General features: G+C 39.5%; 1 protein-coding gene across 1 annotated transcript in view; it reads left to right on the forward strand.

Annotated features, from left to right (window-relative positions):
- Positions 1-25,393, forward strand: part of RAP2A (RAP2A, member of RAS oncogene family) — a gene marked incomplete at both ends in the record, with an annotated part of 29,225 nt that extends 3,832 nt beyond the window's left edge. The window contains one exon of the mRNA XM_084235389.1: positions 25,156-25,393. Coding sequence (XP_084091515.1) covers positions 25,156-25,393 — 238 coding nt within the window. The remainder of the gene's footprint in view (positions 1-25,155) is intronic.
- Positions 25,394-26,620: the final 1,227 nt, after the last annotated feature.

A 26,620-nucleotide genomic window follows, 5' to 3' on the forward strand; every position in this document is an offset into this window, starting at 1 on the left:
TTCTTGAATTCCTTGGAAGGGCCTTCCTAGGCTGGAAATCACCTCCTTTTTGCAGAGTAAATGGCCACCACAAAGATATCCCCCTCAGGGAAGCCTCCCTCATCTTCTCAACCTAAATTCATGCCTTCCTGTGTTCCCACACTAGATTAACTTTATGCCTCAACCAGGAATATTTCAGACATCACTGGCCCCCTGTACTTCCCCTTTCTTGTAGTGCTCAGCGAAGTTTGTGTAATAATGGACATGCACTCGCTCTTTCTCACCAGCTCTAACCCCATGTGTCTAGACAGCTCCTGGGACAAAGGAAGCAATTAAGAAAATATATTGAAAAATAAAAAAACAACTAGTGTCCAGAAAGAACAGTACTTTTAATTCCCCTGGCTTTGGTTTCCCCAGACATTTTAATTTCATAGATGGAAGGGGAGAGCTTCAAAGCTCACTTTGCAGATGGAGTAGTAGTAGATGATCTGCCTTCAGCTCTAACATTCTGTGAGAGTGCGTCTGTCTAGTCATGGTGACCCGGGAAGAGACGAAGTTTACTAGGAACCTGAAAGACTCAAGGAGCAGGCTGCCTTGTGGATGAAGGAAATGACACAGACATGCAGAGAATATGCTTGTTGGGGGCCTCCCCTGGTGGTGCAGCGGTTGAGCACTAGGTTGCAAAGCTGCCCACAGCCTTTGCAGCTCTGGTTCGATCCCCGGCCACCGACGAGGGCCCCACATGGCACACAGACCTCTCCTGCCGTGCCTGCTGCTCCCCTCAGCGGTGTATTGCATCTGTCTGCCTGTTCTGTTCCCTGCTCTGGCTCTGGTGAATTCTCTCACCCTCTCGTACTTCTGACTGTACCCAGTGCTTGTATAAATAAATAAATAAATATTTTAAAAAAAGAACATGCTTGGTTATTAAATAGACCAGGTTGGGTGAACTAGGAATTCATTTAGAAGTGTGAGAGGATGTCAATACAAAGCTGAATTGCGGAGGGTTAAAAGACTTGATGGTGTAGTCAAGGACCATGATCAAAATTGTTAGAGACATAGCAGTGTGGAGTAGTATGACAAGTGGCTTGGTAGCCATAGACCAGAGGAAGGAAGGCTTGTGAAATATTGTGACAATCTATTTCTATGTGAAGTTGAAAGAGTTCACATTAGCAGGGTAGAAACAGAAGGAACGGATGCAAATAATTTTGTAAAGAATAAATTACACAAACGTAGTGGGAGAGCGGAAGGGTCAGATATATCCTTGACATTTTTGAACATGAATGAACAGGATTGTAGAAGAACGGCTGGAGATTATTTCCCTTTTGGAAACGGTGCTCACCCAGATAAGTAATTAGGATATTTGAATAAGTAATTAGGATATTTGAATAAAGCCTGAAAGGTCCATTTATATATGAATACAGTCAAGATCATCTGCTTAGTTCAGATTGGGAGAGTGCATGAAACCTACTGGGTTGGTATAAAGAGAAATGAGTGACTATGGCCAGTGATAGAATTTGAGATTGCCTTAGTGTAGACGGCATGGGGCATTTTAAGATTGGTTGATTTGTGCTACCCAAAGTAAGTTACTATTTTATTATCATTATTATTGTGATTAATATTTCTATATAATTTAAAAGTCCTGATGGTGTGTTTTTCTTCTTACAATAAGTAGCCATAGACACCTACTCTGAAAGCCAGGCAGATTGTTAGTTGCCACACATAGATCTCTGCCCTGTGGTCAGTGGCTGCTAGGGCACCCCAGGTAAGTGGAACTTCTGACGCTGCCACCAGCCCTACTACTTCCCCACACCTCTTGCTACCTCCGTAACCAAAACTGTCATCCAAAGATCCAAAGCTCGGCCTCCAAGGTACAGAGCCTGAAACCATGGGTCACTTTTGTAAGGCAGAGTGTTTTCCTGAGAGGGGAACTTGTTTTTGCTGCCGGTAAAATTAGAACCTTGCAATATAGTGGTTTCCTTTTTGCCATCCCACCATTGGAATTTTTTTAAGTACACTTTGCAGACAGAGTAGATGATCTCTCTTCAGCTGGAACTTTCTGTGAAGGCTTCTGTCTAGTTGGTACTACAAGGGACGGGGCAACATTTACTGTGAACCTTAAAGAATCAGCAGCCCGTGACCTGCCCAATCTCGTCGAGATTTGATGATGATTATAGCAACAAAATCTGTAATCAGGAATCATGATGATTGGTTTTTTTTTTTTTAAAGAGGGAGGGGATAAAAATAATTTAGATAGCCAACCAAGCATTCTGCCCCACACAGATATAAGATACCAACTGTCCCTACATAGTGATAAATCTTCTGACAAGAACAAATGGATGATTTGACTGATGACTGGACACTGAGTGAGAAACACTCTGGCCTCCGGCAGCTGGATCACACTGACTTTCTGCCTCTCACTTAGGAAAAAGTCAGATAATTGCTAGAGAAGCATTAGGCAGGACAAAAAGGAGCTAATAAAATGTCTCTGGAGGATGCAACCAATAGAAAGCCTACAAAATTGGAATCTTTTCATTTGCTGATGTTTTCTAGCAGTGACTTCACTTGGGTGTGCCATGTCCTCAGCGGTGCCCCGTGGCTCATTAAAATGCACATTTTTATCATAAGTCCAAGCACTGGTTTTTGCATACAACCTGTACACCATCCTTCAGGGGTGATTTTTATATCACAGTGTTTCTCTTCACCTTCTTATTGAACCTGACCCCCCCCCCCCCCCCGGGACCGTGTACACCCACTCTCTCTAGCTTTCCTTTGCTCATGGTTCAGCTGTCCCTGGTGATCTGTTGCTCTCCTGATGCTTTCCTTACAGACTTTAATTTTTCTGGTCTCTGGTCTCAAAAGATTATAAGCACTCTAAACTTTCTTTGGAGATATGTGTGAGTTTAAATATAGTAGACTTTCAAATGAGAGAAAATGGATGGAGAGCATAGTTACAAAAGTAAAAATGTAGAGGTAGTATTTCTCTTGGAAAGGCACTGTGTAATTTTTATGGCATGCAGAAATAGCTCATTTATGTGCCTTTTTTATATATGCTGCTTTGATAGTTGTGGTTCATTATATTTAAAATTATTCTTAGTCTAACAGAAAGTTAATTTTTTTAAATATCCTTTTATGCTGACCTGATCAAACTGAGCCTTTTAGTAGACTGCTATCAATAATTTCAGTGCTGTGGTTTTAGATATTATAGTTCAGTAAAGTATAGAAGTAAAATATTGGTCAAGTTTAAAGATTATCAAAATATCGAAAAGTAGCATAGTTTAAGTTGCTCATACTTTAGCACGGTATTTATTGAGTACTTTTAAATACATCTAACCTTATACTGCGAAAGATTGAAACCTCTTTGGAACTGTCAGGCCTAATGTTCCAGGTATTTCATCTTTTATTCTTGTATGAAAACTAATAAAAACCAAAAACCTACGTTAACTTGATTTTTAATAAATTTCAGTTAAAGTTAAGATTCACTGCTATGAAATGATATTTTTTTAAACCATGAGTCAGGATAAGATTATGGAGTGTCTTGATCAAATATCACTAGCATATGGTCTTGAAGTCATGTTTTGTGAAGTTTAGTGAAAAAGAAACATTAGCGTTCTTTGGAAGTTTGCTGAAGGTTGTAAATGGACTTAGTATGTATTGCTGAAAACTGTCTGAATAAGCTATTCGAAATGTATTACAGCCTGTAAATTAAGCATGTTATTTCTCATAACACATGATGTTTTGATAGGGTATATATTGCAAAATGATGATTACAATAAGTTTAGTTAACATCCATCACCACACAGTTTTGTGATGAGCACTTTTAAGGTTTACTGCTCTCTTAGCATACACATTACAGTATTGTCACTAAGTCACTAAGCTGTACGTGACACCCCAGAACTTCTTTATCTTACCTTTTGACAACCTTCACCCATCTTGGGAATGCATGTACACGTGCAAATGCGTGTGCATGCATGAACACACACCCACACATCCACCTCTGGCAACCACCAATCTGTTCTATCTGTGTGTTCAGGGTTTTCTTTGTTTGCTTGGTGTGTTTTTTGCCTTTCTCTGTCTGTCTTATTTCACTCAGTATAATGTCCATCATGTTGTCACAAATGCCAAGATTTCCTTCTTTTTTATCATTGAATAATAATCCCTTAAATTGAGTATGTATGGCCCACGCCCATACATACCACATTTTCTTTATTCATTCATCCATTGATGGACACATAAGTCCACACATGTGGACACAATGGACACACATGTAACCACACATACAGATAATGCTGCAATGAACTTAGGACTATAGATATCTCTTCAAAATTGTCATTTTGCTTTCTTCAGATAAATATAAAAAATGGAATTGCTGGATCATATGGCACTTCTTTACTTTTAATTTTTTGAGGAACTGCCATACTAGTTCCTATAGTGGCTGCTTCAATTTACATTCTCCATATCATCACTAACGCTTGTTATTTCTTTCCTTTTTGATACTAGTCACTCTGAGAGGCGTGCAGTAATAACTCATTGTGCTTTTATTTTGCATTTCCCATGTAAGCACCTTTTCACATACCTGTTGGCTATTTGTATACTTTTTTGCGGGGGGGGGGGGGAATATCTATTCAAATCCTCTGCCAATTTTTCAGATTGTTTAATATTTTTTCTTTTGAATTATATGAGTTCCTTGCATATTTTAGGTAGTAACCCCTTACTAGATACACAATTTGCAAATTTTCTTCTACTCTGTAAATTGCCTTTTCATTTTATTGAGGACTTCCTATGCTCTACAGAAACTTCTAAGCTGTAATCCCTCTTGTTTATTTTTGCTTCTGTTGCCTTTGTTTTTGGTATCAAATTCCAAAAAAATCATTGTCAAGATTAATGTCAAACAACTTTACCCACAAATTTTTCTTCTAGGTATTTTAAGATTTCAAGTCTCAAATTTAAGTCTTTAATCAATTTTGAGTTGATTTTTGTGGATGGTATAAAATAATGTCCAGTTTCATTCTTTTGCGTGTGCCTGTTCAATTTTGCTCACACCATTTATTGAAGAGATATTCTGTTTCCCATTATATATTTTTGTCTCCTTTGTTATAAGCTAGTTGACCATATGTGAATAGGTTTATTTCTGGGTTCTTCATTCTGTTCCTTTGACCAATATGTCTGTTTTGTTTTTATTATTACCACCCTGTTTTCTTTACTGTAGCTTTGGAATATAGCTTGAAAGAGCAAGTGAGCCACCTCCACCTTTCTTCTTTCACAAGATTGCTTTGGCTTCTAGGAGTCTGTACACATTTTAGGATTGTTTGTTCTATTTCTCTGAAAAAAAAAAAAATGCCATTTGGAAGTTTGGTAGAAATTATATTGAATCTGTAGATTGTTTTGGTCAGTATGGATATTTTAACAATATTTCTTCCATTTGTGAGCACAGAATATCTTTCTGTTTATGTGTGACTTCGCTATTTCATCAATCTTTAAATTTTTGTTTTCTATATTGGAACCAGTAACACACCTCTTTGACTCCTTCTGTTTTTCACTCAGCATGGCTTTCTCATTTTCTTAACCATGGCCTTCAGTAAGAAATTCATTCTGTGTTGTGATACAGTGTGCAAGTACTTAGAAGTGAAAGCAGAGTTTCATGAAACAATATATACACTTGCTATGTTGCTGGAGTTCACATATTTTCTATTGTTTTAAATTTTATTTTATTATCTGTTCCTCTTGATTCACTAAGTTGACATAACATACAACTTGAAAACTGCTATCCTAGCACATTTTACTCAAAGGAAACCAAATGGAACTTTGAGTAGTTTGAAACAATTTTATCTTCCTGATTTTCCAGTTTCCAAAGATTCTATATAAATGCTACAAAAATGAAATATTTTAACATGAATTAGTAAATGCTGCCGCTGTTAGAGAGCTAGATAACATTCAGTCACTTAACAAAAGGACACATAAAGTGTGCCCTTGAGGAAGCACAAGTTGCTGTTATCCATATTAAACACATGAGAACATATTTCATGTGTAATTTGCCCATTCTGGTAAGGCGGGAGCTTTGTCTTGCTTTGTGAAGACAGAACTGAGAAAGGGCTGTTGTAGTCGAGTTCAGACTAGAATACATGATCCATTAGTTACAACAACTACCCATTACAACAGGTTGCTGAGAAGGCTTGGAAAATGGATCTTTATTAGAGGTTTGCTGCATCTGTCTGGGATAATACTGAGTCAGCTGGCCCTTTAAAACAGTAAAAATAAATAAAGATGACCAAAATAATAATAGATGTCTTAAAATTAGTAATATGACACAAGAGAAGCATTTAGGAGTGTTGTGTCTCATGCTTTCCTAGGAGCTACCTTTTAAAAATGAAGAATTCAAGTGTGGAAAGCCTATATTGTATTACTAATTCAGTACATTATTTTTATTTTCTTCTTCACGAGGTGTTTTTGTAGTTTTCCGTAAATGAAATTTTAAGAATATTCGTCTCTGTCTAAATGGAGGATTTTGCTTTGCATTCTAAATACATTTACCCATTGAACAAAAATATTATGTATATTACAAGTGCTCTAATGCAATATTTTATTTTCTTGTACATGCCAAACTAAACTTGTCATCTATGAAGTCAGCATTAATCTGGTTAAAGCTGAGGGCTAGTACTTCTATAACTGTGCAAGTGAACATGCTCTACATCTCAATCCCATCTGTAATATGGGTTTCATAAAATACTGAGGTGATGAATGCAAAGTGTTTCTTTACATAACTCTTAAATAGCAATAATGAAGCTTCACCCAAAATCTCTGAAATTGGAAAGAAACACAAGCATTTGTTTGACTTTATAAGATGGTAGGGTATATTCCCTCATGACTGCTTCAGAATTAGCCCGATTGCCTTACCATATCTAGAAGGGTCACATCATGATCTGGTGTCACATGTCCATGCTCCCCTTGCTTGCTCCGCTCTGTCTGGAGCTCGAGGGCGGTAGGTCAAAGAACTTAGATACTCACCTGAGTTCTTTGCGCCTTTGCCTTCCCCTAAAACCTTCCCCCCAAATCTGCCAGCATAAGTATGTTTTTGTGACTTAGAAACAATTGTGATGCTTTTAATGCATATATTTTAAGTGTAAAAATACTTCATAAAAAGTGTTCAGGCATATATTATCTGTTAAATAACATTTTACTTTTTAAAAATAGATGATGCCAAATAGACCACTTCACAAATGCAAAACTGTATGCAGTGAAGATTATTTTAATAGTCTTCGGTGTGTGTATGTGTTGACAGAACCTTTTAATAAACTTGATTCCAGAAGTTCTATCAGTCTTCCTATAAAAGTCATCACTGTCGTTCAGATTCTCTGATTTAAACCACTTCATTTAAATAGCATTGCTGTGAGCATTATGCAAAATAAATACAAGATACTGTCTCCATCCTTCTGCTATGCCAAAATGTACTATAAGTGAATATATTTGACAGTGTTGAGTGAATTATAGAGAGACAGCAATACCTTTCTAAATACAATTTAAATTTCTAAGTTTCAAGTTATATTTCTATTAAAAAATTGCTTCTACTAGGCCATCTTCTCTAGGGAAATTTTCATGCATGCTGAAATATTATAGGTCAAAAATTTGCCTATAAGACTAATGTCAACCATATGTATTTACTTTATTGTATTTAGTACATTGGATCTTCCCTGGAAATGAAATCTTATTTTCTCTTTGCATTTGATTGTACAGAGGTTTAAGCAGTATTGTTTATTTTAGAAAGCATCAGAAAAGTAAACTGGCCTGTGGAAAACTGAGAGAAAATAGATTAGCTGGTGCCCAGGGGAGATATTTGGGAGACTACTTTCAGAAACAGGTTTGATATCATGCATAGTCTAATTAGATTAAGAAATAAAGATTAAGCTTTATCTTCGTATTTTTTGTTCTTGGATTTAGCAAAACTGAAATTCCCGTTGACAGCATATGCAGAACCGTACGTACGATCCAAAATACAATTCCCCTCGCCCACGTGAGCCACTTTGGCTCTCATCGACACAGACTGTTTCCTGTTTCTGCTTTGTGAACCAACACCCCCAACAAACTTCAGCCATCAGCAGCGTAGGTATTGTGAAGGAGTGGATAAGCAGCTCATTGTAAGACAAGTAGTTAAACATGTGCGCTGGCACATTTCATAAAAGCCAACTAGAAATGAAGATAAGTTTTCTTTATTTTTGAAGAGCAGGGGCTGAGAAAATAATTTTTCTAAAGCTTAATTCAGTTTATGTGTAAGACCAATGAGATAGACTATTTTTCAGTGTCTGGCGGTAAGAAGCAGTCAGGTTTGCACAAACTGTCCTTGCTCACCAGCGGCCAGCAGCCAGTGTAGGTGCTGTTACCTTTAGCCAGGGAGCGTAGAAGCAGCTGTTGCCTGGAGCCCTGTGCTGGCAGCACCCGCCTGCCGGGTGTGGGCTGAGAAGAGACAGTGCTGTGAGTCATGGATACACAGCCAGGAGCTGCCTGGTTACGGTCCACCCTACAAGTCAGTGCTTTAATTGCAGTAGGATGCCTCCCCAAGGCAGGTACCTCTTAAAAGGCTACTCTGGATGACAGAAAATGTTGATTCCCCAGGCCACCCTGAGCACATCATTAGTTTTATTGAAACAGCTAACTTGCATCTTGACGGAAGAAGGGACTGTTTGGGGAGAGGAGATCTGTTCTGTTGTTCTTCTCAGCATGTCACGTTAAAAAAGGCCTGAAGCTTTGTAGGCCCGACTGTTGGGCTTTTATGCATTCCATGTATTTTGTGTGTGTGTAAGTACCTCTGCTTTGACAGATTCCCTATTGTCCAAAGGTGACTGTGTGTCTCTACCTGAGGCAGTTCAAGGTCAGGGCTGTTGACCTGGCATGTTCACTTATGGTGCCCCTCGCCACCTCAGAACTCGGTGTGCTTGGGCAGTCAACCACATGGTCACGCTAGACTCTTAAATTCCCCCATTATAGAGCCATAATAGTTGAAATCCACTGTTAGGTTTATTTTTGTGTTATCTAGTCTAGGTAAACAGTGTCTGTCTTTGACCCAGCCAACATCCTTTCATGCTACATTTGTTCATTTCAGTCAGTCCTCTGGAACTAGAAATTTTATCTTAATAGGTGACATCTTAAAGGTTCAGATAAAGCCAAACCTAAAAACCAGCCCTTGAGAACTGCCTGTAGAACTGAGGCCTCAGCAGGAGGGAGAAGGGTGAGCACAAAGGTCTCCCAAAATATAAACAACCATATAAACCAGCATTCTCTCAATATATTTTTTAAAATAAAGGAAAACAAAAGGTGACTTTTTTTTTTTTTAATTGAGCATGCTGGATTAAAGATGACCTCAGATCGTCACTCACACATCTTCCATCAAAAAGTAGTATCTATCTCACCTACCCTTGGATGTGGGCTGGCTTGTGACTACTCTGACCAATATGAATATGGCACAAGCACTACTAAGCCACTGTTAGGCCTCTGGCCTAATAGCTCAGAAAAATGAGCACCTTTTGCTCATGGATTCCTGAGCTGCTCTGTAGGGAACTCAGCTGCCCCGCTGGAGAACACAGGCAAAGGCCTGAGATTGCTGAAGGCCTCTGAGTGAGCCCAGTCAGTAGTACCATGTGGAGCACAAGGCTCTCGCAGCTGAGTTCTGCCCACATTCCTGGTCCACATCATCAAGAAATACAGTAAGGTGGTTATTAAGCCATTCAATTTGGGGAGACTCTCTTTATGTGGTACAAAAACAATTTTTAGAGAAGCATGTTGAAAGTGTTAGACATTATTTTGATAAAAGAGTACTATTAATCCTTAGAATTTCTCTGTAAAGGGCTTTAAGAAACACCCTTACTGGGCCTCCCTGGTGGCGCAGGTGGTTGAGCACAGCATTGTGAGGCTGTCCACAGCCTCTGCAGCACAGGTTTGATCCCGGCTGGCTGGGGAAATAACCCACATGGTGCGGCAGACCTCTCCTGTCTCACCCGCTGCTCCCCTCAGCAGTGTATTTCGGTCGTCTGCCTGTTCTGTTCCCCGCTCTGTCTCTAGTGAATCATCTCACCCTCCAGCACATCTGGCCTGTGCCCTGGCTCTTGTATGCATAAATAAAGTAAATAAATCTTTTTAAAAAAGAAAGAAAGAAAGAAAAAGAAACACCTTAATGAAGGTTTGTGTTGGGCGAGTGACTGCATCTTCATTTACTCTTTTCAGAAGTGGTGAGGGGCAGCACCTGCCATCTATCCTCCCAGCTCATCTGCCCCATGTCATTTCACTGTTCCTGCCCACAGGTGACTAACTGCACGTGGAGTCACATTTTATTATAACATATGAAAGTTTAGTTTCAGCAGAAAATCTAAATATATATGTACAACCTTAGCAACTGCTTATAATAATAGTCTGCCCTGCCTCTTCCCCTTCACCCTGCCCACTGTGTGTCTTCCTTAGGGAAGTAGTCAGCTTGCACCATCTCAGTTATGTTAACAAAAGAAGCTTTTTCCATGTATACAGTGGTAATCTGCTGCTTCAATTCTGATTTCTAGCACCCAGCAACACGGGTACACCCAGTAAATTGTTGAATTTATGAAGAAAAACCCCTTCAGGTCATTTCATTCTGCATTGTAACCACTTTCCTCCCAAATCTTTGAGATCTCTTATACCATGTTATCACCTTCTGCATTTCAACATCTAGGGCAAGACATGATAATGAATAAAAAATAAAGCATTCTAGATACCGATTCTGGTGACCATGCATGTTTGCCTGGTGCCTGCGACATTATCCCTGCTCAAAACACTATGGGCTCCGTGAGAAAACTGTTGTGTTAGAAGATCATCACTTCATTAGCTCATTCTGTTTTGTTTGCGTCTAAGTGTCTAGATTTGATTACAGCACTGGAGAGAAATAGAAAACATTCCTTGCCCTCACTGTCCTGGGGTCCCAGATATAACTTCAGGGGTTCGTGGACAAATGAGACTTTATCTCAGAACTCCTAATTGTGTACAGCTTTGTTCTGTTCTGTTTTCTTTTTCACTAACCCATGTTGTCTTAACAGGGCTTGAGAGCCACGGGTATATTGGTGACTTAACTTACAGCATTTGGAGTAAGTAGAGAAGCATGCTTCTATTTGGGGAAGAGGGCCAGTCATCAGCCTCTGCTGTCAGAATAGTTTCTGTCGTGTTCTTAAGTCTTTTCTTTAAGGAGTAACTGTCTTAAGACTTGGGCGGTTGGATTTGCTCATCCCTGCCCAAGGAATGAAATCTGGAGATGGGAGATGCAATACTAGGTAACGCAATTTTGTACATTTTTACAGCCATATCGGGGCAGGTAAGATTCTAGAAATGACTCACAAGCAGATGGCCTGAGAGAACTTAGAAAAGGATAGTGAGCATTTCTGTAGTACTTTACGGTGACCACAGTCGTTCAGTAGGCACTTACCAGATGCTAGTTGTTATTAGTAAAGCCATCACCCTCATCTTCCTTAATAATACTTAACTGACATTAATATTTCTTTCAGGAAGCTGAGGCCCTATGACCCTGTGAATAGGTCATAGGGTCACATGACCTTTTCAAGGAAATATCTGGCACTTACTTCTCTGTCCTCTAGTTGCAAATCCAGTTTTCCTTCTAGTGCTCGCCATCTTGATTTTAGGCAGTGACCATATGCTACCACATATGAGGGGATGAGGAGAAGACTGTAAAAGCAATATTTTTTAAGATCATTATTATGCAAATAGCTTAAAGGGGTGAGAAATTGGAAGTGGAATCAATTAGGCTTGATAGCCCAGATCTGAGTTACTTTGTAAATGAAAGGCTTTTTGTAATGGGAATGAAAATAATGGGACAGAATTTCACACATCCAACAATTCTTGCTCTGCCCATCCCTTGTAATCAGGCCCTGCCAGGTCTGTCCTTACAGCCACTCATCCCAACCCTGGACACGCCTAGCAGCTATGAAGACTCGGTTATCACCCCTTCTCCCTTGCCCCCTCTGTAGTTTTTTGTAGCTCTAGCTTTACTTTGTTTTGGTTTGAATCCTGTCAAAGTATCTATAGTTCATTACTCCACTTTGGCCGCTGCTAGGCCCCATAATCTCTGCCAGTAATGATGGTTTCCAGCCCCTTCCCTCATTGTGCATTTTTTTGTTTTGCCTTTTCCATCTGTCACCTGTTACTTCTCCTGGTTCAAATGAAAAACCCTTTTTAATAGACTTCACCAGTCTAATGTCAGTTGAACCAGTCAGTTACAACCTGTCATGTGTAATTAATGTACTCTCTTCCCTTGGGCTGTTTATTACTGGAGAGAAACACTGATTCCCTTGTTCTGATAACCTGAATTGTCTAGAAAGCTAGATATGGAGATTTGGGTGTTTTCGTTTAGGGTTTTCCTTTTTTTAAGTTTATGTGTTTTATGATTTGGAAATTAATACTTTTAGTTCTTACTACTACATCAATAGAAAAATCTTTCAGGACAGATATCTTCTGTTCATAATTTTTAAGTTCCTAAAAACTTTCTAGATTATTGTAGATTCACGTGCATTGTAAGAAATAATCTATTCCATGTATCTTTTTCCCAGTTTTCCTCAGTGGTAACTACATCTTGCAAAACGGTAGTTGAGTATCACAACAGAATATTGACATGGAAGGCCTCCCTGGTGGTGCAAGGGGTTAGGCACCAAACTGTGAAGCTGTCCGCAGCCACTGCATCACAAGTTCGATCCCCGGCCGGCCAGGGAGAATGCCACGTGGCAAGGCAGATCTCCCCTGTCTCACCAGCTGCTTCCCTCAGCAGTGTATTTCCATCGATCTGCCTGTTCTGTTCCTACTCTGTCTCTGGTAGATCCTCTCACCCCCTGCATCTCTGGCCTGTGCCCCAGCTCTTGTATGCATAAATAAATAAATTTTTAAAAAATTATATTGACATTGATGGTCAAGATACAGAACATTCCCATCACTACACAATCCCTCTTGTTGCCCTTTTATGGCCCTAGCTACTTAGCCCCCAATATCTACGTTCTACTTCCGCCCCTGTCAACCATCAGTATGTTTTTTTTGTTTGTTTGTTTGTTTGTTTTTTAAATAGAGGCATGTTTTATTTATTTATTTGTTTGTTTGTTTGGTTATACATGCACTGGGTACAGTCAGAAGCGCGGGAGGGTGAGAGAATTCACCAGAGCCAGAGCGGGGAGCAGAGCAGGCGGAAGGACCGAAGTCCACTGCTGAGGGGAGCAGCGGGTGGCAGGAGAGGTCTGCGCGCCATGCGGGACCCTCCTCCGGTGGCCGGGGAGCAGCCGGGGATCGAACCGGCGCCGCAGAGGCCGCGGGCAGCTTCGCAACCCAGCGCTCAACCGCTGCGCCACCGGGGAGGCCCCGTATGTTTTCTTTTTCTATAATTCTCCAGTTTCTAGAAAGTTTTATGTAGGTGAAATCATAAAAGATGTAACCTTTTGAGATTGGTTCTTCTCAACTTAATTCCCTGGAGATTCATCCAAGGTGTTCCATGTCTCAATTGTTTATCCCTTTTTTTGCTGAGTACGCCTCCTGGCATGGATCAGCGCAGTTTATTTAACCTTTCCCTTGTCAGAGGACATCTTGGTGGTTTCCTAGTTCTGACCATCATGGATAAAAGTGTCCTAAATATCTGTATATAGGTCTTTGTGTGAGCATACGTCTTCATTTCTCGGGGATAAACTACCCAAGGTTGGAATTTCTCAACATGATAATTGTGTATTTAATTTTTTAAAGAACTTCTGGACTCTTCTATAGTGACGGTTCCATCTGAATTTCCACCACCAGGATCTAAGTGATGTAGTTTCTCTGCATCCTCACAGCATTTGGTGGTGGTACTGTTATTTTATTTTAGACATTCTGATTGCTGTATAGTGACAACTCGTAGTTTTTGTTTATAGTTCCCTAAGAGCTGACAATACTGAACTTTTCATGTGCTGACTTGCCACCACTGTCCTCTTTAATGAAATCTCTCTTCATGACTTTTGCCATTTTGCTAATTAGACTGTTGGATTTTGCTGTTGAGTTTTGAGGATTCTTTATATATTTTTAGTTACTATCTTTTAGTTGAATTTGTGGATTGAAAATCATTTCTCCCCTTCTATACCTTGGCCTCTCATCCTCTTGACAAGGTCTTCGACAGAGCAAAAGCTTTTAACCTTGATCAAGTCCAATTTATCAATTTTTATTTCATGCATCATGCTTTTAGTATCAAGTTTAATAAGAACTCTGTCTAGCATAGTTCAAGAAGATTTTCTCCTATATGTTTTCTCTAAGAGTTAAAGTTTTGCATTTTATGTTTAAATCATGATTTATTTTAAGTTAATTTTTTAAATAAGGTGTGAGATTTATTTAGTTTAAGCATGCCTAATTGCTCCAGATTTTTGTTGAAAAGGTTATGCTTCCTCCATTGGAATACTTTTGCAACTTTGTCAGAAATCAGTTGACTAAATTTGCATGAATCTGTCTCTGAATACTCTATTCTGGTTCATTAATATATGTTTATCCTTCAGCCAGTATCACACAGTCTTGATTACCTAGCTTTGTAGTAAGTGTGGAAATTGAGTAGATTCATTCTTCCCACTTTATTCTTTTTAAAAATTGCCTTCCATCTAAACTTTAGGGATGTCTGTACCATAAACAAATCTTACTGGATTTTGATGGGAATTGTGTTAAACTTTCATTTCAATTTGGAGAAAATTGACTTCTATATTATGCTGAGTCTTCCAGCTTATGAACATAGTATGTCCCTTCACTTGTTTAGATCTTTGATTTCAGAAATCATTGTGTAGTTTTCAGCATACAAGTTTTATACAAGGTTTGTTAGATTTACTCCTTTGTATTTCATTTTTTGGAGCAATTGTAAATGATATGTTTTTAATTTTATTGTGCACCTGTCCATTGCTAATATATAAAAATCTGGTTTATTTTGTTTGTCTGGTGGCCTGTGAGCTGCTGAACTTATTAATAGTTCTAGGAGAATTTTGTTTCATTGATTTGGAGATTTCTTTGGGATATGTGCTAAATATATATTCAAGTCACCTGCAAATAGGACAGTTTTATTTCTTCCCTTGTGGCCTCTCTGCCTTTATTTTTCTTTTTCCATGCATTACTGCTTATTACCTTGACTAGAACTTTCAGTATTATATTGAATAAGACTGATGAGAGTGGACATTCTTGCCTTGTTCTTGGTCTTCAGGGAAGAATACATAGTCTCTCACCATTAAATATGGTAGCTGTGGGATTTTGTTAGTGTTCTTTATCAAGTTGAGTAGTTTTCCTTCTATTTCTATTTCTGGGCATTTTTATTTTAAGTTGGCGTTATGCTTTTTTAAATGCCTTTTCTATATTGATTGATAAGATCATGTGAGTATTCTTCTTTAGCCTGTTAATACTGCTTTATATTTTGCTGGATTGTATTTGCTAAAATTTTAATAAAGGCTTTGCATCTATGTTCTTGAGGACTTTTTTTTTTTTTGGTTTTTTTTTTTTTTTTTTTTTGGTTTTATACTGTCTTTGGTTTCAAGGTAATACTGTGATACTGAAATTGTTAATTTGTGTCATCATCTTCCTTGATCCTTCTGCCTAGAGGTTTAGCAACTTACTGACCTTTTTAGACAACTTGATTTTTGGTTTCACTGACTCTTCTAAGTCTAAAACCAGATCATCGATTGGAGACCTTTCTTCTTTCAAATAGAAACATTTAATGCTGTATTTTCTCTGTGTCTACTGCTTTAACTGTATCCCACAATTTTTGATAAGCATTTTCTAACTTTTTTTGTGATGTCTTCTTTTACCCATGGATTAGTTAGCAATGTGTTAGTAGCCTGAGGATTATTTAGATGGTTCAGTTCCTGTATATTTTGAGATTTTTGCTGATATTTATTACTGATTTCTAGTTTTATGCCATAATGATCTGAGGACATATTTTGTATCATTTCATTTCTTTTACATTTATTATCATTTTTATTTATAACCCAAATTGTCTATCTTAGGGAATGTCCCAGATCCATTTGAGAAGACTGTGTATTCTGCTCTTTGGAGGTATTAGATAAAGTTGGTTTGTAGTCTACTGCTGTATGACACAGATCTCACAATTGGGATCATCTCCCCAGAAAAGCCAGCAGAGAAAAAAAGGAAGGGAAGAAACCCTGGGGTTTATCCATCCTCTTTGGGCCTTAAAGGAGCCTAGAATTCCTCTAAGCCAGAAGATTCCTAATCAAGTTTTATCTGTTGACACTGCCACCACCAGATCTGCTAGGAGCCCACTCTCCATGAACTATGAAGGAAGAAAAGAAGAGAAAAAAGGAGGATTTCCCACCTATATATACTTCAGCTTGTAGGGAACTCCTTTGCTCTGATCTTCTGGCTAGAAAGACACCTTCTCTTTTTTTTTTTTTTTTTTTTTTTTTTTTATAAATTATATTGTTATATTCCCCATACAATTGCAGCCCCCCATTCTGACCCCAATCCCTCCCCTCCCGCCCCCGCCCCCCTAAAAGTGTCTCTGGTTCATAGTTTTTTGTTGATTTTGATTTTCACTTTCTTATAGTTATTCATTTTCCTGGTCCATTATTTAAGTTTTCTAGATTCCTGCTATGAGTGAGACCATCCGGTATTTTTCTTTTTCTTTTTGGCTTATTTCGCTGAGCATGATCCCTTCCAGCGCCATCCATGTTGCAGCAAATTGCATGTGTTTATCTTTTTTGAATGCTGAGTAATATTCCATGGTATATATGTACCACATCTTCTTGATCCAGTCATCTATTTTTGGGCATTTGGGTTGTTTCCAAAGCTTAGCTATTGTAAACAGTGCTGCTATAAACATAGGGGTGCAGGTGTTCTTTGGAATTGATGTTTCTGTGTCCTTTGGGTAAATACCTAGGAGTGGAATTGCTGGGTCATATGGAAGCTCTATGTTTAGTAGGTCCAGAAATCTCCACACAGCTTTCCACAGTGGTTGGACCAGTTTGCACTCCCACCAACAGTGCAGAAGAGTTCCTTTTTCTCCACACCCTCGCCAACATTTGTTGTTGCTAGTTTTTTTAATATGTGCCATTCTCACTGGTGTAAGATGGTATCTCATGGTAGTTTTGATTTGCATTTCCCTGATGACAAGTGATGTTGAACATTTTTTCATATGCCTGTTGGCCATTTGCATTTCCTCTTCAGAGAAGTTTCTTTTAAGCTCTTCTGCCCAATTTTTGACTGGATTATTTTCTTTGTTGTTGCTGAGTCTCATCAGCTCTTTGCAGATTTTTGTGATCAGTCCTTTATCATTAGTGTTGGGTGCAAAAATGTTCTCCCAGTTGGTGGGGTTTCTCTTTGTTTTTGTTATTGTCTCTTTTGCTGTGCAAAAGCTCTTTAATTTGATATAGTCCCAGCTGTTTATCTTTGCCTTCACTATCACTGCTTTGGGTGATGTGTCTGTAAAGATGTCTTTGATGTGCAAATCACGTAGTGTTTCGCCTATATTTCCTTCTATATATTTTATGGTTTCAGGGAAAGACACCTTCTCTTAGCTGTATACATGCCACTGTCCTGCCCTCAGCTCATAGCCACAAGAGAAAAGGGAGAAAACAGGAAACACCTCATCTTGTTCTCGTTTCCAGTGTGTGAACCTTTCGTTACTCTTCACAGTCCTTTAGTGGTTGCTTTTGATATTTTGCTCTGAGTTTTTATTTTCAGTCAGTGGGAGGTAAAGGTTTTTGTGGACTTAATGCCAATTGACTACACAAGGAATCCTCTAATGACTTGTTTTTTGAAAACTTTATTTCCTTGGAGTCGTTTTAGATTCACAACAAAATTAAGAGGAAGGTACAGAGATCTCCTGTCTACCTCCTGACCCCATCAATATTCATGTCTCCCACCAAAGTGGGACATTTGTTCTAATTGATGAATCTGCACTGACATCTTAATGCCCAATGGCCATAGTTTACCTTAGAGTTCAGTCTTGGGGTTGTGCATTCTGTGGGTTTGGAAACAAATGCATAGTAACATGTATCCGTTACTTGGGTACCATGAAGAGCATTCTCACTGGCCTGAAAGCCCTCTGTATTTCTCTATTCATTCTTCCTCCCTTTCCCAACCTGTGGCATCCACAGATCTTTCAAGTATCTCCACAGTGTTGCCTTTCCCAGAATGTTCTATAGTTGAAGTCATACAGTATGTAGCCTTCTCATATTTATTTCTTTCACTTAATAATCAGCATTTATGATCCCTTCATATCTTTTTGTGATCTTATAGTTCATTTCTTTTTTATGCTGCATTATATTCCATTGTCTGGATGGACCACAGTTTATTTAGCCATTCACCTCCTGAAGGACATATTGCTTACTTCCAAATTTTAGCAATTATGAAAAAAGCTGCTATAAACAGCATTGTGCACTTTTGTATGGACATCGGTTTTCAGCTCCTTGGGCCAAATGCCAAACTATGTGGTAAGAGACTGTGTTGTTTTGTGAGAAACACAAAACTGTCTCCCAAACTGGTCATACTGATGGGGCCTCGGGTTCTTGACTTTGGTGAAGGAAAGAATTCGCGCAGGAGTCCGAGTAGGTGAGTTAGCAGTGAAACTGTTCCTGGTGAGAGAACACATGCAAGAATGGGTACAGGCAGATTCAAAAGAGAATCACATCTTGAATCTTGAGGCTGCTGAGCTCTATATATATGCTCAGCTTGCGAGAGAAGGGGATCCCAGATGGGGTCCTAAGTGGATTCTGGCCAGTTTTTGTTTAGCAAGACCATTGGGCCATAACAATCCTGTTGGGGAAGCAAGAGAAGTTTCCCAGTGAAGGCAGCCAGAGGGCCAGTGAGATAAAGGGACTGAACTAGTAGGGTTGGGTCACCTTGCTCTGGAATGTGCAGATATTTGTCCAAGGCCAGACTTGCTGGATAACAGATGGGGGCGGGGGTGCTGCTGTGTAAAATTCTTCAACCTCAGTACCATTTCACACTCCCTCCAGCAGTGAATAAGAGTTCCTGGTGTCCCACATCTTTGCGGTACTTGGTGTCAGTGTTCTGGATTTTGGCCATTCTGGTAGATGTGTAATGATATTTTAATTGGCATTCTTCGATGACATGTGACATGGAGCACCTTTTCGTATACTTGCCATCTGTTTGTTCTCTTTCGTGAGATCTGTTAAGGTTTTCCATTGTTTCATTTGGGTTATTTGTTAAAGATTCTTTGCATATTTTGGTTAACGGTCCTTTATCAGATGTGTTCTTTACAAATGTTTTCTCTCTCAAGTGGCTTTTTAATGTATTCAAAATGCCCTGGATACATTGTCAATTATCAGTGGGTCCCTCTGTTAGGAATCTGTTCTGATACAGTGTGAATTCTTAATGTTCATAAAAGCAGGATATTTTCTTTTACATTGGTAGGGTATATTTCTGATAGCTTTGAATATCTTTTTGGTATCATTACTCTCTGTACTTAAACTTTACATTGCATTTACAAATTTCTGTCTCATCTTCAGTGTGCATTCTGAAAGCAAGAGAAAGTCAGAGTACAGGACTGTGGTTTCCTCTCATTAATCCAGCTAAATTACCAGAAATGCCCTTTTAAGATGAAATATTTACTCCAAAACAAATGTGATTAGAGGAAGAGGGTAGCCCTATTTAACTTATGTTTTCCACCCTTTCAAGAAGTATTGATGTTTCATGATAGCAAGCTGTGGTAGGAGCCTTCAACTATTAGCCAAAAACAATCCTCTCACTTCAGAACGGCCATAGTATTTTATTGAGAATTAAAAGCATCAGTCCCAAGGGTGGGGAAACAGGTGCACTAAATAACATTATTGGCTGTAGTATAAATTTCTGTATATGCATTGAAACAGGTGTGTGTGTGTCACTGATAAGCTAACCTAGAAAGATTTTTCTGGTTCAAAGGATACACCCCCCCACCCCGCCAATACATACACACACACACACAGTTTTCCTTTGAGACAAATTACATGTCTAGGTGTACATCAGGCTGCTGTCTGTGTTAGTAAAGAAAAAGAAGGGTGGGAACCCTTATGTTCTCATGGGGAAGGAGTAATTAAATTATGGTATAGTTAGTATCAATTCTATAAAATAGAATATAAGCTATATATAATATGTATATTATATATTATATATATTATATAATATATATAATATATAAGCTATATATAATATAGAATATAAGCTATATATAGAATATAAGCTATATTTATAAGTGTAAATATACATATTTATTGAAATGGAAACCTACATGATGCTGAGTGAAAGTTACTACTAAATATTAATGGTACAATCTATAAAAATTTATATCTATGTTTATATAGCTATGTGTAGGAAAGTAGCCTGAAAGGATATACCAAAATAGGAATAGCAATTATTCTCATAGATGTGAAATTAAAAGTATTTTTCATTTTCCTCTTAACCTATTTAAATATTGCCAGGGATTTTGAAAAATCATTATATATTACTTAATTTGTGCCAGGAGAAGGGGAAGAAATCTGTTTTCATCTTGGGGAAAAGATTTCTGTATTGTAAAGGGTAAAAGAACTAGGAATCTATAAGAATAAGGAACAAGGTGTTACAGATCACAGCTTATCAGATAAGGATAAACTTTTTAACACTAACATTTAACAAAACTGACAGAAGAGACCAAGGGGCTTGCCTGTGCAAAGCGTTCCACATCACCAAAGGTGTTCAAATGTAAGTGTTTGGTAAGGTTGTCGGGAAGTGATTGAAGCAACAAGTGCTTTGACATTTTGCCTTGAACTCTTGATTGATGAGATTCTTAAAAATGGGTGCAAAGTTAAACAAGGGGACCTAGAAAAGCCTTTCTGATTCTCACTTCTGAATTCAAGGAGAATTGTATTTCAGCCCACTTGTGAAAAAGTGACTAAGAAGAATAAAATTCATGTCAGATATGACCTTCTTTGAATATTCTACATACACAACCCTCAAAAGGAAGTTAAAGAAACTGTCAGTGGTGGCATGCGCCTACAGCTTCTCACTGGTGGATAAATGGAAGGAAGAAGGAATAGATTCTGGGCTTGCCCTCATATAAGACCATGAACTGTACTCCTGCAGGGCTGTTTGGGCTCACAAAGTTATTCATTTTCCCAAACAAAGCAGTAGATAAAGCCAACAACTCCTGAATCCTGCTGGACCTCACTCTGAGTCTTCAGACTTTCTGGCGGCAGATGTATTCTATGTTTTTAATAGGATCCCACAAATTGAGATTCAGAAGGTCTGGAATAGTGCCTGCGAATCAGTATCCTTTTCATTATCAAGATATTTTGACGATCTGCCAAGTTTAGACACAACCAGAATAAAACACTCATGCACACGTACATACATACACACTTACCAGGAAAGTTACCACAAAAAGGAGAAAACAACAAAGTCCAGTGATAAGCACAGATGTTTCTGTGCCATTGGGGTTTGCAAAGCCGCCTCACTAGAAGCCCATCCGCTGTCTACAGTGCAGCGATGCTCAAGCTGGTGTATCTCATTGCATTAAGCACTGACTGCAGCATTCAACAAACACTTGTCCTATTTAATGTATTATCTAGTGTTTTATTAACACTTTGTGTAATATGTTCATGAACACTATAAACCATACGAAAATTCATGTTAATACAGCAAGTGTTTTCCACGGACCCTAAACAAAAATAAATAGTATTTGAGCTGCAGCAGCCACTGCATAACCCTGATGAGGAAGAGATGGTGAAGCCAGCTGCTGTTTGAGATACGGTCAGAATGGTGTCCTGCTGGTGGACCAGTTAACACATTCATACGTGATGAATTAACAATAATACATACACTGAGTATTTTTGGAATTTTGCATGTTCAACTTCATTCCCAACTAATGTTGATTAAAGGGGGGGGTAGGAAGGAAGATGAAAGCAATTCACGAAACTATTACTACAGAGCCTGCAGTGAAAGTCACTGCTGTCACCTCTAACTAAGGGCCTAGGTGGGCCACACCGGCCATTTGCTCTTTTTTGGACCCCTCACACACTCCACCAGCTCCCCCACATCCTGCCTGAATGCTCCTCCCGGCACCTGCGTCCCCCTTTACTCAGTATTCATACAGTTAACCCCCCACCACCTCCATTTTTGTGTGTGATCAGTAGTGTTGGTGAAATAGAAGAGCTGGGGGCCTTGGGGCACCACTGCCTGTGCCTGGGAGTCAGCACCTGGCCCTGGCCGCTCGCGGGGAGCTGTGCATGCCTCTGCGTGGTGCAGGTATGCCAAGGTGCCCCTGCACTCTGGCCCAACTCCTGATGTTTCCTTTCATGTTAAGGCCAGTCTGTTAGGTGTTGTTCTTGGAACAGTGCTAAGCTCTCAACAGCCACTCAGCCAGAGATCTGTGTTGGTTACGGGAGTGACCCGTGATGTCTGTTCCAGATCTTGACCTGAGAGCTTAAGAAGAGTGCCACAGACGTTGTATTGTTCTAGAAACTGAGGAACTAAGAGTTTAATTTTCTGAATTCACAGAACTAGAGCATTTGGGGCTGAAGTCCTGGCCGGCCGGCCGGCTGGTTGGTTTTCCTGTACCCTGTTGCTTTGGCAAATAGCAGGGCCAGTCTGCGCCTGTGTGCCTCTGTTGTGTCATGCAAAGCTTTGCTGCTTCTTAACAATTATTAGATGCTCTTCCGTGGGTTCCTGTGCTTGCCATGTCTTTGGTCCCTTTGTGTGTCAGTCTTTTGGCAAATTTTATATACATTCTTCATTCAAACAACATACCTTACAACTGTTAATGATTTGACGCTTTTGCAAGTTTTGAAAATCCACATTTGTAGTTTTTAATTAAAAGTCAAAGAAATATTCCTTTACATATAAAACATAATGTAATGCTGCACTTGAATTTTAAATCTAGACCTTAAAATATTTATCATTTAATTAACGTAGAAAGTCATGTCTTATCACTTTCCTTTTTATTATTAAGTATTGTCAACAGAGACTAAAATTCATTTTAACTTAATTAAATTCAACTAATAAATTTCACTGAATTGTATTAATGTTTGTTTCTTCTCTGCCAAACAGGACTTGTTTTAAGGTACATTGTGATACATACTCTCATAAGAAAAATGAAATACAGCTATAGGTTTGCAAGTGAGGCAAAGTGGGGCGTGAGGTGGTCCTGACTTTGCTCCCCTGGCTTCTGAGGACAGCAGGTCCAGGGCTTGTGTGGGGAACAGCTGATCTGCCGTGTTTGTAATGCAGCTTCGTTCTCACTGCTGTTTGTCCTCCCAGAGGCCAAGGTCACCCACAGTTATCTGGAGGGAGCACTGTGTCAGCGTGAGGGCACTCAGCAGGATCTGAGGCCTGACAGCCTTAGGCGTTGGGGAGAGAAGTTCATAGAAAGGCCTTTGGTGTAGATGGGAATGGTCCATATCCATTTCTGCAAAGTGATCACATCCCAATTCTACATTTACCTTTGTTGTTGCAGTCCCCACTCATTTTTAAGTTGTTTTTCTGTTTCAGATTGCTAAATGGCACTCTGCCTAGTCTAGGCCTTCTTGTTCAGATGCTTCTCATTTTGATCAGGTGCCAAAGTAAAAGCGAGACTCTGTAGGGAATGGAGTTTGCTTACTCGCTAGGGTGAGTGGAGAGAACCATCTCGACAGCATGATGGACCTGGGAGCACTTCCCTGACCTCCACTGCCTGCTACTCAGTTTTGCTGAAGGATAAAAACTCTAGAAACTCTGCCTCAGTCAAGTCTCGACTCGGTGGGAGTTTTCTCTTCTGGCAAATGAGCTCAAGGCGCCAGGCGATTCCGGGTCTGGGGAGAACCCACTTCCCTGTCTCCTGCACTGTCACCCTTGTCCTCAGTGACATTTGTTTATCACCAGTGTACAGTTTTGCTGTTTACGTCTCTTACAAAGTAAAGCTGCATTCTACTCAGGGGAAAGTGTAAAAACACACCACTGATTTATACTAAAATCACAAAACTTACTGAAAATAATGTTTCAAGTGGAAATGAGAGCTTTATAAAATATTAGCAACAGTTCTTAGGACAAATGAACCTAACAATAGTAAAGAAGTGCGTGAAAAGCACCAGGTATTTTCAGACCCTGAGTAACCATCCTAGAATCATCTTTAAGTACCAGAGTGCCTTAAGACCTTTGTTCTTTTTCTTTTCATATCACTTGTTATCTCTGTTAGTTTAGCTTTCTCCAAACACGTTAACTCAGAGATACCTTATCTTAGTCCATTCTGGCTGCTCTAACAAAAATACCATAGACCCCATGGCGTGAACAATAGCGAAGCCCAGGCTCAAGGCGCTGGGAGATTCCAGGTCTGGGGAGAGCCCACTTCAGTCTCCTGCACTGTCAGCTGCTTGCTGTGTCCTCACCTGACTCTAGGGACAAGGGTGCTCTCTGGGAGCCCTTTCATAAAGACCCTAATCCCATTCATGACCAAATCACCTCCCCAAAGCCCCCTCTGGCACGAAAGGAAAAGGAGAAATAACATCAAATAAAGCTAATGCGCCAAGTGTTGATTCCTTGTCAGGCTGGAAAGAACCTTAATTGTCTTCAACTCTTGGCTAATTACAGCATTTTATAAAGGGATGGGTTCAGTGGGTTTCCATGTGAGTGATTTCTACTAGCTTTTTCTTAATTTACGAAGTATTAGAACATGATCAGTCTTGTGTGTCTATAGAGCATACATGGTAAAATGCAGGCCATTGGGAGTTGTTGACTTAAGAGGGCGCTTAACTCAGCGATGGTGAGACTTTGAGTAAACATCTCTTACAATGAAAAAAATCTAAACTAATCCATCTAAGAGGTTTTATTCTAAGATCCTAAAAATAACTTTCCAATTGTATCTGGAAAGGTAAAGTGATTGTGAAGGATGTATAATTGATGAATTAAAAACATTATTTTGAAAACCCCCTTTATGATCCACCGAGAGAACAGCTTCATAATGCCCTCAGGTGTCAAGCCAAGTGGATCAAATAGATTTTCTGTAGAATATAGAGAAAATACATTCTACCTTTTTAGCTTTCTGTTCCCTAAACACATGTGTGCTTTGTGTATTCGATCCACCGAGAGAACAGCTTCATAATGCCCTCAGGTGTCAAGCCAAGTGGATCAAATAGATTTTCTGTAGAATATAGAGAAAATACATTCTACCTTTTTAGCTTTCTGTTCCCTAAACACATGTGTGCTTTGTGTATTCGGTTGCAGGTACGAGAAGGTGCCAGTCATCTTGGTGGGGAACAAAGTGGACCTGGAAAGCGAGCGAGAGGTGTCGTCCAGTGAAGGCAGAGCCCTCGCTGAAGAGTGGGGCTGCCCCTTTATGGAGACTTCTGCCAAGAGTAAAACCATGGTGGACGAACTCTTTGCGGAAATCGTGAGGCAGATGAACTATGCTGCGCAGCCTGACAAAGACGACCCTTGCTGTTCTGCATGTAACATACAATAGCATTTGAATACAGCTGCCCTGGCTGGGGTTAGCTCACGACGAGGCGATGCAAACCTCGCCCCCTCGACTGTGGAGTTTGCAGGGTTCGTGGTGTGAATCTGCAAAGAATAGAGCCCTTCTTCAGAACTGAGCATGACTGTCCGTTGCTGTCTCTGAGCAACTTTTGGGTTCAGTAACCACAGTTTCCACCATTGTCCTCAGTCTCTCTTAATGCACCTGCAACTTGAAGGCTTGGCCCGTCGATCTACAGGGTTATCTCCTCTGAAGCTGTGAGGGCCTTGGCGCAGAATAGACAGAAGCAACTATTGCCTAAGTTCAAAATAATCCTGAGAGAGAAACCGGGAGAATTGTTATGAACACTTACAATTAGAATATTTTGTTGTCTTTAAAAAATTAATAATAAGTAAAGGAGAAATATTTTCCTACAAGAATACTGAATTCAGGAACTGAGATAGTGCTTCTAACCAATGTTTTCCGTCAAGTGAGGCGAGAAGAGCCGACCTGCCAGCAGCATCACAGGGAGAGATTTTTTGCTCATCTGACACATTTCTGTTTCTCAAAATCGATGCTTACTTGTAGATGTGATCGTCACTTTGATGCGGGACTAACTCATGTTCCCCTCCAAGCAGGTTGGGTGAAAAAGCAGTCTGGTGTCAGGTGTGCTAGGTCACCTGCTTTGCCACAGAAAACGGAGGTTCGCACAGGGTTTGCTCTGAATTCAAGCCCCAAACCCACCCTCTGTTCACCAAGCAGGGATGGTCTTTGTGTTACTTTACTGAACAAGAAGGAAGCAACTGTGATGAAGAGATTGCCTAGCCTTACTATGAGAATGGTCTAGTGGGTGAACCAGCACCATCATGTAAGGAAAATGAAGCCATGTTGCATCCACATGTTCCCGTTTGCAGAAACCTCCCAGGACAGTGCAAATATCTTGCATTTTTAAGTTGGTGAAAGCAGCAAATTCCTTCTTGCCTTTAAGGGCTATGGTTGTGGTGTGATTTCTGCTTTCGAAATCAAGTTTGCTGTGACAGAGCTTTATGACAAGCATTTAAAAAATTGAATAACCATGCGAAATAATTTGGGCTGAAGAGTAGAACACAGATTATAGAGTGGAAGGTAAGGGACAAAAAAAAAAAAAAAAAGAAAGAAAAGAAAAGAAAGCACCAACCTTTTATCTTTAATTTTCCTGAGAATTATATAGAGATTTTCTTACAACAATTTTGCCCT

This window comes from Talpa europaea (genome assembly GCF_964194135.1).
Source record: "Talpa europaea genome assembly, chromosome: 6".
Lineage (NCBI taxonomy): Eukaryota > Metazoa > Chordata > Mammalia > Eulipotyphla > Talpidae > Talpa > Talpa europaea.